The sequence below is a fragment of the Calypte anna genome, chromosome 1, assembly GCF_003957555.1.
Source record: "Calypte anna isolate BGI_N300 chromosome 1, bCalAnn1_v1.p, whole genome shotgun sequence".
NCBI classification, from domain to species: domain Eukaryota; kingdom Metazoa; phylum Chordata; class Aves; order Apodiformes; family Trochilidae; genus Calypte; species Calypte anna.
The window spans coordinates 180,481,762-180,499,021 of record NC_044244.1 but is presented as its reverse complement, the minus strand read 5'-3'; the positions used below and the strand labels follow the sequence as shown (position 1 = coordinate 180,499,021).

The 17,260-nt window shown below is 36.8% G+C and overlaps 1 protein-coding gene across 2 annotated transcripts in view; it reads left to right on the top strand.

Moving 5' to 3' along the window:
• Positions 1–16,547, top strand: part of IFT88 (intraflagellar transport 88) — a 41,307-nt gene extending 24,760 nt beyond the window's left edge. The window contains exons 21-25 of one of the 2 annotated variants that reach the window (XM_030450812.1): positions 209–274; positions 1,490–1,596; positions 8,021–8,081; positions 15,507–15,602; positions 16,290–16,547. In XM_030450812.1, the coding sequence (XP_030306672.1) occupies positions 209–274; positions 1,490–1,596; positions 8,021–8,081; positions 15,507–15,602; positions 16,290–16,411 (452 nt within the window). In that variant the 3' untranslated portion in view covers positions 16,412–16,547. The remainder of the gene's footprint in view (positions 1–208; positions 275–1,489; positions 1,597–8,020; positions 8,082–15,506; positions 15,603–16,289) is intronic. The other variant, XM_030450805.1, reaches the window with a different exon arrangement.
• The last annotated feature ends 713 nt before the right edge of the window (positions 16,548–17,260 follow it).

Here is a 17,260-nt window from a genome sequence, read left to right as displayed (position 1 = left end):
GTGTTACTTACAGAGTCATTCGGGCTGTTTTCAGATGCTCTTAATTTTCACTGTCAGAATTAAAGAATTAAAGATCAAATTTGATCTTTTAATACTAAATCTTTTACTCAACCTTAAATGATGAAGTGATGTTAAACTGTATCAATTTCTCATCAGATGTTCTTTTGAGTTTGGATATGTAGATAGAAGATGCTTGTTTTGTTTGCAGGTAACTACCAGAAAGCTCTAGAGAAATACAAAGTCATTCATAAAAAATTCCCAGAGAACATTGAATGTAAGTTTTTTCATTGAGTTGTTCAACTATCAAATGAAACTTTGTTACTTGGAATATGAGTTAGTAGTCACATGATTTCAGTATTTTTCATTTTAAGATATTTTCTCAACTAACATTTTTATGCATGCTAATGCAGCATATTTTCTCTGACAACATTAAAGTGTGATTTAAGAAATACTAGGGTAATGCTGAAGAGGAGAGATGAAAAATTAACAGTATGGTTTGATTGAGTTCTTTCTCATACGTTCTTTCTCAATTTTACAACTTTTACTTATATATAAATATATATGCATTTTTACTTCTACTCTCTGCTAGTTGAAACTCTTGCTGTAAGTTTCTAGATACAAGAAAGTCTTACTGTTAAGTTTTACTAAAGCCAGGCCTTCCAGAAGAAATTAGAGGGTGAAATTTTTAAGTGAAGTTAACCAGTCTATAGAAAATCTTTAGTGAGTTTCACACTGAAGTACAGGAAACAAATTTGAAGAATAAGGCATTTTGCAGAATCAGATACACCTGTATTCTAAATGAAAAAGCCCTGTAGAAAACAGGGGTTGTCACTGGTTGCAAAAATATTCTCTTACATCCCACACTATAGTTCACTAATTCACTAATTCTATAAGGTTGTCACCCACAAGCCTGTGCTTTAAAATGCTATGTAGGAAGAACATTCACTGTATTTTAAAACAAAATTGTATCATTCTGCTTTAACATATGTACTGCTTTTTTAAAAGAGGAATCGTACAGCCCTGTTATAGAAGAGAAATTCAGTACTATGACTCCTCAAAGTTACCAGCAAAATGTCATGTACTTGTTGGTCACACATATTTCAGAGGAACAGAGTATTTAGTAAACATTTCAGAATGCTAATATTTTTCTAAATGTAGTTTCAACAAATTATAAAACAGAGGCAAGAGTTAGTGGCTTCTCAGTAATTATGCTTTCCAGTTTCCAAAATATCTTGCAGTATTTGAGCAATATGCAATATCTGAACCAGATGAGTTAGTGAGTCTTGTGCCTTCCATGTGGATATAGACACTGCATCACAGAAAATCTGAAGTTCTTTGCAAAACATCACAGCTTACATAGTGATACTAGACTAGAGCCACCTTGTATTCCCAGTTGTCTGCATTGTTTGCTGTTCTGTATGTCCAGGGTGCACTTGTAGTTTGACCTGCTTATGAGCCTTTTTGTAATAATATTTTGCTTTTCAATTAGGCCTCCGATTTTTAGTTCGCCTCTGCAAAGATATGGGGATGACAGAAGTCCAGGAGTATCAGACAAAGCTCAAGAAAGTAGAAAAATTAAAAGAAATAAGGGAGCAGGTAAGCTTCTTTCTTTCTTTCTTTCTTTCTTTCTTTCTTTCTTTCTTTCTTTCTTTCTTTCTTTCTTTCTTTCTTTCTTTCTTTCTTTCTTTCTTTTCTTTCTTTCTTTCTTTCTTTCTTTCTTTCTTTCTTTCTTTCTTTCTTTCTTTCTTTCTTTCTTTCTTTCTTTCTTTCTTCCTTTCTTCCTTTCTTCCTTTCTTCCTTTCTTCCTTTCTTCCTTTCTTCCTTTCTTCCTTTCTTCCTTTCTTCCTTTCTTCCTTTCTTCCTTTCTTCCTTTCTTCCTTTCTTCCTTTCTTTCCTTTCTTCCTTTCTTTCCTTTCTTTCCTTTCTTTCCTTTCTTTCCTTTCTTTCCTTTCTTTCCTTTCTTTCCTTTCTTTCCTTTCTTTCCTTTCTTTCCTTTCTTTCCTTTCTTTCCTTTCTTTCCTTTCTTTCCTTTCTTTCCTTTCTTTCCTTTCTTTCCTTTCTTTCCTTTCTTTCCTTTCTTTCCTTTCTTTCCTTTCTTTCCTTTCTTTCCTTTCTTTCCTTTCTTTCCTTTCTTTCCTTTCTTTTTCCTTTCTTTCCTTTCTTTCTTTCCTTTCTTTCTTTTCTTTCTTTCCTTTCTTTCTTTCCTTTCTTTCTTTCCTTTCTTTCTGTGATTATACAGTATCACTGTGTACATCGGTGAAGGTAAAATACTATTCATGATGCTCCAAGATAAAATGCATATTAACTTCCTGGTTTAGAGAAGCTGGAGTTTTGCAGGTTTGGGGTTTTAGTTTTAAATTACTAATCAGTCTTATATCTGTCGGAATAGTTTCTGAGCACTGGATTTTCTGTAATTTTAAATACTTGTGAAAGATGGCTTATGTGGGTGTGATGGAAATGCTGGAGCCACTCACATAATTCAATGTCCCTGGAATGTTGCCTTTCCTACTTATTTGCCAGACTGCATAAAAGTGTATTTATGAGCCAAGTAATAATGCAATTATAGGGACAGAAGCAGAGTCTAAAAATTTGTCCATGTAGTAGAACTCTTTTTGCTCAATACAAAGTTGCAACATTGACAGATTACATAGGTAAAAGTAAATCATTCATGTTAGTGCTAATTTTTAAACTGAAAAACCATTTCCATGGAAAGGTACAGTCTGTGAGAGACAGGAGATCACAACTTGTGTTCTGTTCACCTGAGAGTATTGAGAGGGCTGGCAGAGGAGCTCACCAAGCCTCTCTCCATCATCTACCAGCAGTCTTGGTTAACCTGGGAGGTCCCAGATGACTGGAGGCTTGGCAGTGCGACACCCATCTACAAGAAGTGCCAGAAGGAGAATGTGGGGACCCACAGGCCTGTCAGCCTGGCCTCAGTGCCTGGAAAAATTATGGAGCAGTTCATACCGAGTGCACTCACATGGCAAGTGCAGGACAGCCAGGGGATCAGGCCCAGGCAGCATGGGGTCAGGAAAGACAGGTCCTGCCTGACCAATCTGTCTTGTTCTGTGACCAGGTGAGCTGCCTGCTAAAGGAGGGGAAGGCTGTGGGTGTTGTCTGCCTGGACTTCAGTAGTCTTTGACACCGTCTCCCACAGCATTCTCCTGGAGAAGCTGGCAGCTCATGGCACAGACAGGTGGACTCCTCATTGGGTTTAAAACCAGCTACATGGCTGGGCCCAGAGAGCTGTATCCAGTTGATGACCAGTCACCAATGGTGTTCCCCAGGGCTCTGTTCTGGGGTCCTGTTCAATATCTGTGTTAATTATCTAGATGAGGGGATTGAGGGCTTCCTTAGTAAGTTTGCAGATGACATCAAATTGGGTGGGAGTGTTTATCTGATCAAAGGTAGGAAAGCTTTGTAAAGGGACCTAGGCAGGCTGGACCAGTGGGCCGAGGTGAATAAAATGAGGTTTAACAAGGCCAAGTGCTAGGTCCTACACTTTGGTCACAACAACCCCATGCAGTGCAACAGGCTTGGGGAAGAGTGGCTGGAAAGCTGCCAGGCAGAGAAGGACCTGATCAACAGATGGCTGAATATGAGGCAGGTGGCTAAGAAGGCCAACAATATCCTTGCTTGTATCAGGAAGGGTGGCTAGCAGGAGAAGGGAAGTGATTGTGCCCTGTACTCAGCACTGGTGAGGCTGCACCTCAAGAACTGTATTCAGTTTTGGACCCCTCACTGTAAGAAACACATTGAGCTGCTGGAGTGAGTTCAGAGACGGGCAACCAAACTGGTGAAGGGTCTGGAGAACAACCCTGTGAGGAGAGGCTGACGGAACTGGAAATATTTAGCTTGGAGAAGAGGAGCTGAGAGGAAACCTTATTGCTCTCCACAACTACCTGAAAGGTGTTTTCTTGCTATTCCTGTGATAAAGTAAGATTTTAAAATTAGAATCAGCGTCTTGTTTGGAAAGCATTATCAATGCTATTGACTTGCAAAGTATTCAAGCTTGCTTTTTCTATTCAGTGAATTGCCTCAAAGCTACACAGTCATATTAGGACACCTTAAGTCTTACCTTATTTACTGTCCTTCTAATAACACTTGCTGGCTCCCTTTTGATGTCAGAGGATGGTGTAAATGCATCCTTAGTCACTTCAGTTCGACAGTCTGAGTATACACAGGTACACTGGTAGGTTTTGAAAATGAAACTCAAAAAGGGGTTCCAACTGATCAAAGGATTCCAAATTTATGATATGAGCTTACTTTGTGGGGCTAACTGAGGTATATTGATTTGGGTTTTCAGTAAATGTAAAATCTAAAGCATGTGGGAAAATGGACGAAAGAATCATGGAATCATAGAGTAGCATGGGTTGGAAGGGACCTCTAAAGGTCATCTCGTCCAACTCCCAAAAGAAAGCAGTCCACAAATGTAATGGGGCTAATATTCATCCATAATGGTATCAGTAAGCAAAACAAATGACTAGATAGAATATTCCCATTCTACAGAACTTGTAATTAAAAGACAACTCTGTAGAGTATTGAACAGGCTTTACTTAGTTTGTAGGAGATATCAGTTCAATGTCAGAGATACACATAATTCTTTGCAGTAACTTCCAACACTTCAGTGCTTTACTCAGAAAAGCTCAGAGGTTAAACCAGTTAAAAAATAAACCTGTTAAACTAGTCCCTTCCAACCCAAGCCATTCTATGATGCTCTGAAAATGGGATTATATTATAGTTAGTAAGAGAGAAGATCCATGGAGGTGGAGAGTTTATCCATTTCCTTGCATATAATTCGAGCAATTTTTACACTGAAGGTTTTAATTATGTACCATAGATATGAAAATAAAGCAGGCTTTTAAATCAAAAAAGCCTGATTCCACTATAATTTAAATTAAACCAATTTTCTTTAAAACAGAGAAAACAGAAATGTACTAGGTTTAAAAAAATAAACCAAAACAACAACCCCCCACCCTCAAAACTGTCATCACCAATAGAAATAAACAAGTTTCTAGCCAGCTCTGTCAGCTTCATCCCTGCAGGCTGTCCCTTGCTTCCAGCTTGTTGGAGTAAGTTTGTTTGAGTTTCTGAATGGCAGCAAAATTTCAGCCCTGCAGTTCAGAGAAAGTTCTCCCCAGAACTTCTGAAACCTGGTCATTTGCTTTCTGCTCCTTCTTGCAGCTCCTTGTCATGGGGGGACATGCTCATACCTCCCTCTTCTGGATCTCTTGTTCTACCACACTGTAATCTCCCAAGTTCAGTGTCTCCTCAAGGAAAGGAGCAATCTTTCCTGCTTACCAAGGAACCCACTGACCCAGTTTTCCTAAAAATCCACGCCATTGGAGATAAAGTATAAAGAAATAAAGACACTAAGGGAAAGAAAAAAAGACATTACAGAGTCCACTTTGTATGCTGCCATCCTCTATTAGAACAGTAGAAGTTGAGTATATTTCTGTGACAAAATCTCAGCATCAGTGGTGTCTTGCAAACAATAGCTCTGCAATTCAGTTTTACTATTGGTATTACATCTGGGTTCCCATCCCCTGGTTTTGGGCATGAGGATTCTTTCTTGTTTGCTTGGTTGCTTTGTGTGTGTGTGGCTTTTTCAGTCTTATGTCTTCCATCTGGCTTTGGAAATTATGAACTATTTCTGTCCTAAGAAATTCCTTCTGTCATCCATGAGCACATATTCATTAACTACACTTTCAAGTTCTAAAATTATCAATTTTTAATATTTCACCACCTAAGTTTCCAAAAGGAGCACTGGTTTCAGTTATCAATACAAGATCTAGTTCAATTCCTGCTCCTAATTTCAGACTAACCCATGATTTCACTCAGTAAAGAGAATACAGAGAAGTGCTAGTATAATATACCTACATTTCAAAGTCTGCACACAGACTTTGTCTTGCCCCAGAAATTTACCAAATTTGCTATTATGGCATTGTTTTTCCAGAATCAGTATATCCATGTGGCGTTTATACAAAAAAAAAAATATATTCTGGAGTACTTATGTCACTCAGTTCTCAAATATGGACAAGTTGTTAAAGACTTCCAGCCAAGAATCTGGAAACATCTGTGGGGTTCATTCCCTGTAGAAATTTTTCTCCCCGCCTCTCATAGCATTGGATTTTTACTGTAACCTTCATATGTTCATGTTGTTTTTTTCTTTTTGTCTTTTTTTCCTTTTTTCTTCTTTTTTTCTATTTTTCTTTTTTTTTCTTCTTTCTTTCTTTTTTTCCTTTTTTTTTTTTAACTGGATTAATCTTCCTTTTTCATGTGTCAGTTTAAAAAAGACAGGTAACAGTGTGAAAGTTCACACAACCTTCTTGGCACTGATATATATACACATTACTCTTTATTTCCGTTAAGTGAGCTTAATGACTGAAAACAGGGGACTGATTGGGTGTGGTGTGAAGCAGTGATGATAGGTGCAAACACTGCTGGAGGGTCTCACTGCCTTTACCTTCAGGCATCTACATCTGGACTAATCATCCTAAATTTCTTTTGCAGTCACAGGAGAGAGATTTTAGGGTGGAAATCACTGGATCTATTTGAAAAGTCTGGTTTTAGTCTGAGATGACTTATAAAGTACTCACTTGGAACTTTACAAGAATGAGTCATATGCTTAAGCTGTAGCATTCTATAATGACTTGGGAGTAAAGGCTTAGGATGCACATGCCATGAGGCCACTGTTGTATAGGGACCACTTCCCTCTGGCAGAGAGAAAGAGCTTCTACTGGCAGACTTGTCAGTCATGCAACATGTGGAGAGTCTGAACATGTTTCCTGAAGGACCAATATATGCTACTTCACTTGACTGTGAATAGAGTATTTAATCCAGAATTCAGAGAACATATTTTAGACTTGAGGATTTCCCAAAATAAATAAAAAGCATGAGAAATCCAGACTGGATCACTCCAAGACCATTTCTGGTTTCATGCTAGGCTCACTGCTTTCCTGTCTGACTCCTGTAAACTTTGATTTAAAGGTTCTTCCTTTTTCTATTGGCACAGATTTTGAAAGTTCTTTCACTTCTGTGTCATTCCAGTTTTGCCAGACTCTATAATATTTTTCTTGTGAAAATTAAGTGAAGAAGCTACAGTAATTAACCTGAATACATGGTTAGGTAGTGTGCACTCATGTTTCTATCAGATCCTGAACTTACATTTTGAAATAAGATGCAGAGATTACTTTATTAACAGCTGAGTGCTTTTAAACACTGAGTATTTGTGCCTACCCATGAAAAAGTCACTCACTGAGATGTACCTTCTTATAGTGGACAAGATACATGCATGAGAACTTTGGTGTTTTGCCAGGAGAAGACAAGTCTGTCATGTGATACAGAGGTATTGATAAACTGTTAAGGTTTTCAAATAAGACTAAAAATAGCCACAGCTGGAAGATGTTTATGGTACCTTCCTCAGTGCAAGAGACCCAACTCTTCAAACACAACTTTTAAAGTATTTACCTTCACCTTTATCTTGCGTTTAACAGCAAATTAAATTTTGCTGAAAAGTACAGTGTTGTGTCAAGTATTCAAAATTTAAGGTCTATGGAGTGAATAGATTTTTTATAGATTTCCCTACTTCCCTCCCTTGAATCTTTGCAATAATAAAACATCTGTGGGCTTTACAAGACAGTAATAGGCAGAGGCTACTTTGAACTTGTGCAATGATGTCTGTGTTGCCTGTTTTTTCAGCTGTACTTTACACAGGTACATCTGAACTATTTTTATGTACATTCATTGTATAAATTTTAGTGGAAGGAAAAAAATAATTGAGATATTCTGTTTGAATTTTATAGAACTCTTGTTTTATGTAAACATTAGACTTCACTGATTGTAAGGACAATTTTGTCCATTAAAAAAGCTAGGCTTATTAGTTACAATGTAGGAAGCCTGTATTAGAGTTGTTCTGTTGCTTCTTAATAAGCTGAGTCTCCAATAATTGTCTCTGATGTATATTACTAAATGTTGGGGGGTTTTCTGTTCTTTTTAAACCTTTTCCACTGTTCTGCAGCGCATTAAATCTGGCAGAGATGGCAGCGCTCGTAGCCGCAGAGAAGGAAATGCTGGTAGTGGTAAGTACTTAGTGTCAGCTTAAGTATCAGATCTGTCAGGATCCTAAAGAAAACAGTTTTTCATAAAGTGGTTGTAAAACCTCCTTACATTCTGAAAAGCACACAAATACACATTGAGCAACATGCAAGTACTTTGCAAATTTTATTTCATACTTTTTGATTATCTATCTCATTGCTATATGAAAGCTCAGCCTCTATAGTAGTGTGCATTTCGTCTAAGATTAGTGCTTCATATGCAGATTTCAGCATATTCCTAAAGCTAACTTGCTACTTTTTAATGATGTGGACTTGAATATACTATTAACTTTGGAGTATTTAGTAAAAGGAATAATTAATTTTAACAAAACAGAACAATCAAACCATGAAAAACAGAAATGAACTGTGTCTTTATTTAACATGGAGAAAACTGAATTTTGTGCCCACCATCTTGTCTATTATATTAGGTGTTTGTTAAAAGTTCAAGAGGCTACTTTGTGTGACCAGAAGAGACCCATACTATCTTTGAGATCCTTTTTTCCCCTTTTCCCAATATAGCAGAGCCAAAGTATCAAAGTCTTTCACAGAGGGAATCTTACTTTCTGGCTACTAAGTCTCTCTCCTTCTATAGGTTTTACAATGCTGACTTTCATGAATGTAAAACTCTAGCAGTATAAGTGTGGAAAATGGCCTGCTATGTCTTTTTTACAGTAGGTAGTCTGCATATTGCAGAGCTAATGATTTTTCCCTCCCATTATTAAATCCATGACATATTAATAATGTTAAACCTAACTGTTCCCTGCTGCTGCTCTAAGGAAACCAGCAGACTTGAGGCTACTTCAGCCACCTGGAAAAAAAAAACATTTTGACCCAAATAGAAAATGGTTTCTTTTCTTTGTATTCTGCTTCTAATTTATCTTAATATCAGTGGCTCTTGTAAAAAGATATCTCCTATAAATTTTTGCTTCTTTTCCGTTCCTTTTACAGGGAAATAATTTATGAATTTTTTGTTCTTACTTGGTAATAGTATTTCACCACCTACATAGCAGTTGCTTTACGACATTCATCCAGTTTTGTAGGGTCATGAAAAATCATGGAAATTGCTACTGTAATCTTAGGATGACCTTAGAATGCTGTTACAGTTAGGAAGACAGCTCTCCTGGGTTCTCTTGGGAGTTAAGAATGAGTGTTGGATACTTGAAAAAGATCTCATTCCTTTTTCAGCTCCATAGTTTCACTAGAGAAGCTTTTAAATCATTTCTTGAAAGGTAGAAAAACACACCATTGACCTAGGGTTTAATTTTACCTGTTCTGGGCCTCAGGCCAAAGTAATTCTTGGGGTGAAATTCTTTATTTTGGTAACAGGGCTGGAAACATTTCTGGACTCTCCCTTGTTAACACAAGCCCTGTGATCGGGCAACCAGCTAGAGGTGCCAACAAAACAGCTGTGTGAGACAACATCTGTCCCTCATTTCTGTCATAAACTGGAGATCCACTTTGGCTTATGCTAAATAGAAATTAAGAGCAACAATAGCAGCAGGCAAGGGTATTTACAGCTGTGCAAAACATTGCATCAGATGTACAGGCAAATGGCACAAAGGGTCTCATTTTATAATTAACCCTACCCTCATTAGTGAAAAAGGGGCATGTTATTGGGAGAGTGTGAGTCAGTAATTTAGCAAAGAAGAATATAGATAATGACAAAGATGTAAATACACTAAGACAACATTAATCCCCCAAGCTACCAGCTTGTCAATACTTCTTTTAAAGACAGAAATATCTTTGGAAAGCTGTCTTTAAAAAAAAAATAATTAAAAATAATCTCTTCCACTTCGCTCCAACATGAACACATGAGGAACTTTGACTGCAAGCTCAAGTAATTCCAAGGCATTATTCTTTCCCCCATAACCAGAGTAATTGGATAAGAGTAAATACAGACATTTAGAGAGGATATTCAAGGTCAGAATTCACTTAGAATTTGTCCTAAGAGTAATTCTTAGATTGCTGCTCAAAATATTATGTCAAATTCATAAAAGAGTAGAAAAAAAACAGTTTGACAACAAGTCTGTATAAAAGCATGTTTGAGAAGTCTTCATTATACAAATTAAGTGCCAAAGATTCAACCTTTCTGGAAATGACTCAGCAAAGGAGTAGAAGTACAAAGCAGGTCCTGTTCTGAGCCTAGAGTTAACTTTCTGTTGGGATTCCTAGTTAAAAGTTGTGGTGAGGTGTACTACTTGTATATATTTTTAGGAGTCAAGATGCATTATGCATATTTTAAACAGTGTCTACTCTGAGGAGCCTTACCAGTGAAAAGCTTCATACTTACACCAACAGACCATGTTGTAGTTTGCCTACCTTTTACTGAGAGAAACCTGAAGACCCAAACATTGTTTTGTTCAATAATTAGAATTATTCACTCCGGTTACAAGTCTGCATTTTGCAATGTAAGAAATTTTCATACATGAGTTGTGTGGAGAGACAATATGTGGGGTTTTTAATTTAAGAATCTTGGTACACTTCGACAGCAAAAAAACCTCACAAAACCTCTATTTGTTACATTTAAAAATTAATCTTTTCAGGCGGCGTTGCCAGGACTAGAAGAGATTATTTTCCTCCCCTGTATGAGGGATTTGCTATTAATGAACCCAGTGAAGTATGGAATCCTCTGTAGTTTAGTACTTACTAGCTAAATGAAGTGTGTTTGCATTCCAAACATTTTAGGTATGACATGTTTAGGTTTTTTTCTCTTACCAGCTCCATACTTGCTGGCCTTCCTAATAATTTTTTTTCCCTAAGTATTTTGTTCCTATATAGTTATTTATATTACGAGTATTAATAATTCAGGTTTTCTTTATGCCAGGGAATATGATCTAAAATTGCTTTAAAAGAGAAAGTTAAAGGAAAGAGATTTAAGTCAACAGGGTTTGTAATTAACAGGACACATACTGCTTTGGCAATATAAGTTAAAACAAGGTGCATGAGATGGACCAAGCATAATTTGAAGAATATAATTAGTGTATTAATTGGTAGTAGATGGAATGGAGAAAGGGAGACCAGGAAAACTGACCTCTGTGTCAGTATAATTTAAAGTCTGTTCTTGTCTTCTGAGAAGAATAAGCACTGAATCAAAAATGCTTACTCAAAATTGAACACATTTGTTCATTTTTATTAGGAAAATCAAAATTTTCTTCTCCCCACAAATATCAGATTTATCATTTTCAATCCTTTTGTTTCACGTTCTAAGGAGATTGCATTGGTACACTCCATTAGAATTCTCCTTTTTCACTTAAAAAATGAGAAAGAAAAACCCAACAAGCCCAAGTGCTGAAGGGAACTAGGAGTACATCAGCGTTTAGGCAGTTCTCGCAGATCTCCTTTCTAAGAATCTTTTCTTGTTTTCCTACTCACTTTTTGGTGTTTTGCAGTGATGTGATTGTACCATCCAGAATTTGGAAGTTAGTGCATTGTGGGTTTCACTGCCCTGAGAGATTTTTACTGCTCAGTAGCATACAGCCTTTCATAGATAAGGGAAAGCATGACTTTAAGGAATACATTACCACAGCAGTGTTTACTTGGTCCCTGCATTTGCATGCTCTGAATGGAGAGTGTTGTACAGGCTGAGAGGGGAGTTGTGTACTGGCTGAGAGGAGCCATGCAGTCTCGGACAGGAGCCCAAAAAAGCAGTGTTGAATTTAAAAGATGAAAGGCTGAGCACTTCACATTCTTCCTGTTACCAGAGCCTGTCCAGATCAATTTGCAAAGGAAACCACATGAGAATAATTGAGATGTATTTACAGTTTTTCATTTTCTCCTGTGATGTCGTCAGTAGAGACATGAGTTTGTCCCTCCCAAGCAAACATCCCATATTCAAACACTCTTTACCAGCCCATCTCATATAACATGAAGCACCTTATAAATGTTAGGGCTATAAGCATCCCAAGTGACCTTGACTGTGACAGTCAAAGATTCTCCTGTTACCCTACACAGCCAGGACTTCATGATCAGCTGTGTTTTTTAGGTTTGGTGTGCCTGTTGCTGCCTCATTAATTACATATCATTGTGGGATTATTCCACTGGTTGTATTTACATAAAAATAAATAACTAAAATTTTATAAATAGGGAAAATACCTGAGTGAAGAGAATATCTTCATCTCTTTTCTCCATCTGAACTCACTTGAGAACTCACACCAGGTGCAATTCGCATTCAACAGAATTTGCAATAAAAATGAACTCCAGTGGAGTTAAAAGTTGTATCTGCTTCCCATGCCATTTCTCAGTTTTAAAATAATATTCTGCTTGCTGCACTGAACTTGCTGTTTCCTTCGGTCAAACAAACCAAACCTCTCCTCCACGGGTGGTGTCTTCATCCCAAATACAACAGATATTCTGAGCTGCATTTAAACACGTTCTGGATTTAGTGAAGCATCTGCAGCCTTTGAGAGCATTAGCCCACCATGCACTTTGTTACAGAAATAATTTATAGGGGAGGCAGATAACCAAGCAACCTTACCCCTTGATCTCTTTTCCTGATGAGTAAAATAGTACTAGAAATTCTAATATGTAGGAAGTACAGAAACACTTAAAAATATATAGAATCTTTTTTGATAGATATGACTAATTAAAATAGGATTATTTAAAAATAGGATTACTTTTGCAGTATGTTGTTTTATTTGTTATTTTGCTGCATAAATTTAACTATTTTTTTTTAAACTTTAATTTTATAGTTTGATAATTTTTGTTCCTCCCAATTATAGAGGAACATTGGTACATGGAGGAATCAATTCAAATTATTTTTGTAGGAAGTTGAACAAATCTGAATGAACAGAATATATACTTCCAATACAGTAATTTAAATATCCGAAGTATGGCATTATGGGTATGACTTTTAAATGGATGATAGGAAGGAATGCACTGTGAAAGATAGAAGGATGCAGAGTATATTATTTATGTCTTCAGACTCATAGGTCCCAGTTAAGGCTATTGAACATAGAATGTAAGGAGAAGATAATGTCAGATGATAATCCAAATCTCAAATATAATCATTTTACCAGGCAAATACATTTATAAATCATAGTCTTAAAACTTATTGACCATTTCTGCTTAATCAGTTACTGTTGCTTTTCGACTGAAATCTGAAGCCATGTTCCTGCAGACAGTTTATATGTTAGTGTCCAAATTATTAACCCAGAGTGAGTACATAGGGACTGACCTCCACATGAATGACAGTAATAACATACTTTTAAATTAGAAGCACAATAACTAAGTAAATAAGGAGCATGCATTAATTGCAGTGGAGGTTTCCTTAGATACAGAAAGCAATTTAGTTCAGCAATGGTCTTCCATTATCCAGAAACTTCGTTTAATTAGGAGCATGTGTACAGTTAATAAGAGTAATGCAGATAGAATTAATTTGCAGTTTGAGAAATGTTTACCTGTAGTCCTTTGACTACAAGTGCAATCAGACAAATGTTAAAATGCAAAGCTGTACTATTAGTAGAGAAAAAAACACAAAAAAAGCTTTTCGGAGTTTTTATTATCCTTTGTCTTTATTCTGTTTATTATTTTAGCTAAAGTTAGTTTCAAAAGCTGGAATGTGTATAAAATATTTTTCTTGAATTTGAGGGGGGAACGGTGAGCAGAAAATGTAAAATTTGCCTCCCAGAAGTATGTGTGCCTGTTATAAAATGCTTTAAAACAATTTCTCCCCTAAAGTTCTCCTCACTGTAGGATACCAAAATCCTGAAGTCAACATTGCAAGCTTATATTCCCTAACACTGGCCAAATTATGTATGTATGCATGGTGAATAAAAACATTCAGATGATTTATCTACAAACAGAACTACAAAAAGCAATTTCAAGGTGAGATTTAAACTTCTGGCAGATCATGTTATATGGTCAGCAGAATTTTTAATAGCTGCCATATTGGCAGCCAAATCCTGTGTCCCGTGGCAAAGTGTCAAGAAAAGCCTTAACTCAAATGGCTCAACAACTAGCACACTCCTCCTGAAAGATGGAGCAGTGGGGCTTGAACTCCCTCAGCTGAAGGAAGGCATTGAAGCCACAGACCTCTTGCTTTGCAAGCTGCTGTCTGACATGTACACGTAAGGCTTACAGCCCTTTGGCTGAGCCTCCACAGTCAAATCGGTTGATTTCTTTCAGTTTCTTCAAGTCCTTTGGTGGGTATTCAGTTCTTGTTCAGACCCTGTTAGTGAGAATTGATCCAAGGGAGGTCAGTGTGCATTAAAATAGATTTCCCTTGCTTTGAAGTAATGATGGTAATCTGTGTCTTGTAAACATTTCACGTCACTGATTGACATGTGACTGCATCTATTAGAAATTCTGGGAGCAGAGACATTGTCTTCCAATTCAAGGCTGAGTAAACTGAAGTCTGCAGTAGTATTTATAGAGAAATAAAGGTTTTTCCTTTCCATCTTTGTGGAAGATTGTTTTTTTAATAGTAACAATATTTATAAGAAGAACATTTATAATAAATAAGACAATGGAAATGTGTCGCCAGTTCCAGACTTTGTAATCCCTGTTTGCTGTATGAAACTCATTTTTCCCCCTTACAGATGGAGGACTTTTAATAACAGCATTGTTTCATGTTGTAAAGGAGCATGTTTGCATTTGGCTGCATGGCATGGCCTGCCTTGTAAACATACCAAGCCAAACATGGAATGTTTTCTCCTAGCAGAAAAAAATTGCATAAAAATTGGTTTTAGCAGACAAGACTGAAAGCCAGCCACAAATGTGAAAAAGAGATTCAGAGGTGAACAGAACATGTAAAGTGTCTGGAATAGGGGCTGTGGCAAGAGAATGTGAATCTGACATTCTCTGGGCACCAGGCAGCCCTTGGGCCTGACACATTCCTTGGGGCCCCGCTGCAGACTGAGCTGCCAGCACAGTGTTTACTGCAAGATGCAGGGCCAGGATGGTCTGTGGACATGAACTGTGCCTGCCATGCAAGCAGCACATGCCAAATATCCTCTTCTAATTAAAAGCAAAGATAGTGTGGTATTTAACCTTGACAGCATTCAATAGGTGTATCAGGTTAATATATTAGTAAGGACACAAGTATATGAAATATCCAAATACATCATGACAGTGTTTACATTTATCATGCTTATTTTAACTGCAAAAAGTGACTTCAAATTTATAAGCAACTGAAATTTCAGCATTTGAAGCAGAAATATTTTTATGTGTTTACTCCGAAGTAAGTAAGGCTGCATATATTAAAAAAAAGTATTAAAACTCACATGGGGACACAGTGTCCATTGTGTTTTAACAACCACTACTACAAATGAGTACTGTATCCATCATGAAAAGATGGTTTCATCCAAATCTTGTTTGACAAATACTAGGTGAATTTATGCTGTTCTTGTGTCATGTTTTCACAGAACATATCAACATGCTATCTGTCTTCAACTCTTTTTTTTAATTTCCCAGATGGTGGTGGTACCAAAGGGGAAAGACTGAGTGCCAAACTAAAAGCTTTGTCTGGAACAGGTGAACCCTATGAAAGCAGTGGCAGAAAAGAAATAGGCAAGTGGGCATCTTATACTTTCTTATTTTCCTGGTCCTCAAAGAGAAGGGGAGATGGGAAAAACAAGTTCTTGGAAGAGCAAACAGAATTAGACAATTAGGAAAACGTTTTTCCCCATGAAATAAATGTGCAAAATGGTTTTAGCTTCACTGTTCAGAGATCACTATATGGAAATATTAAGAGATGTGGCCCCTGTAAATATGTAGTACTTTCTAAATTGCTCTCGTGCTTCTTTTTAGTCAGTTCTTGTGCCTCTGCAGTAATAAGTTTTCATTAATTTCAAGTTTTCAAAGCAGTCCCAAATCCTTGTGGAATGTGGTACTTCCTAAAATGTCCTCCTTAACCAACTCAGCAGTCTTCCTGTTCCATGCATTTTTCTGAAGTCTTTTTCTCACTTAATGAGTGTAGTAAAATAGAGGAAAATATTTCTAAAGAAAAGAAGGAAAAAAAGCTTCTACTGCTAGCACTCAGGTATTTTGCTCTTGTGCCAGACCTCCTCTTCCAAATGTGGTATCTTGTTCTCCCTTGGTGTTCAGGTACTCTTTCTGGTCTGCATTTCAAAGACACCTTACTTTTGTATGACACTAAAACCTGCACTTGTGTTTGCCTATGTTTGAAACTAAGCTAAAATTACTTGTGGGTAACTGTTTCATATTTATTTATATATTTATTTATTTAAACCCTAGATGCCTCCTACATAGATCCACTTGGCCCAACAGTGGAAAGACCAAAAACTGCAGCAAGAAAAAGGACTGAGGAAGATGACTTTGCTGATGAAGAACTAGGAGAGGATTTGCTTCCAGAATAACATATGGTCCTGCCCTAACTTTTTCTCCTTTTAAAAGTTTTAGCAGAAAACCATTAATCTATGATGATTTTATAGTGGATTTTGATAAAATATTTCTGAAATACTTTGGATATATGGTATCATATATTAAAAGCATGGATTTGAAGTTGCAGTCTCTTCTATAATTGATATTTTTAAAAAAATAATGCTGAGGTTATTTTACTCGTGCATAAAAACTACACAGGTATTCATGCTCCTTGTAAACTGCATCAAGTACATAAAGCTTGTGCTTTCAGAGATATGTCCAATGGAGCAGGAAACACAGCAGTGTCTAAAGTTTCACCTTTCAGTGTGAAATACCTTGAAGCAATGTCAGAAAGGCTGGGAGTCCCATACCCCTCATTCAAAGCTAGAACTTACTTAAGGTTTGTGAACTGACTTTCTGAAAATGTTGGCTATGACCTTGGTCATCTTTAAGGCCCCAGTGAAGTATTTAATACTGATACTGATGAAAGCATCTTAATTTTACTCTGTACTTAGCTAAGCTATGGCCATTTTGCAGTCTCTTGGCAATCTCTTAGATATTTTTGCAATTACAAAGGTGAGGGCTTGGGTTTTTTTATTTCAAATGGTCAGAGTGGGCAGGATTTTGATTCTAATTAGATTTCAGCCTTTGAATCTTATGTCAGGGATTTTGGCAGTGACTACACAAAAGTAACTTTCAACAGTCTTAAGTTGAGTAAGTGCAAAGTTGTTAGTTACAGAAATCGTAATTTTTCTTATTAACTGAACAAATTTGATCTGAAGTCCCTGAGATGTTAAATAGGAACATGGGGTTTCTCATTTGTATCAGTTTTTGGAGGGAAAAAT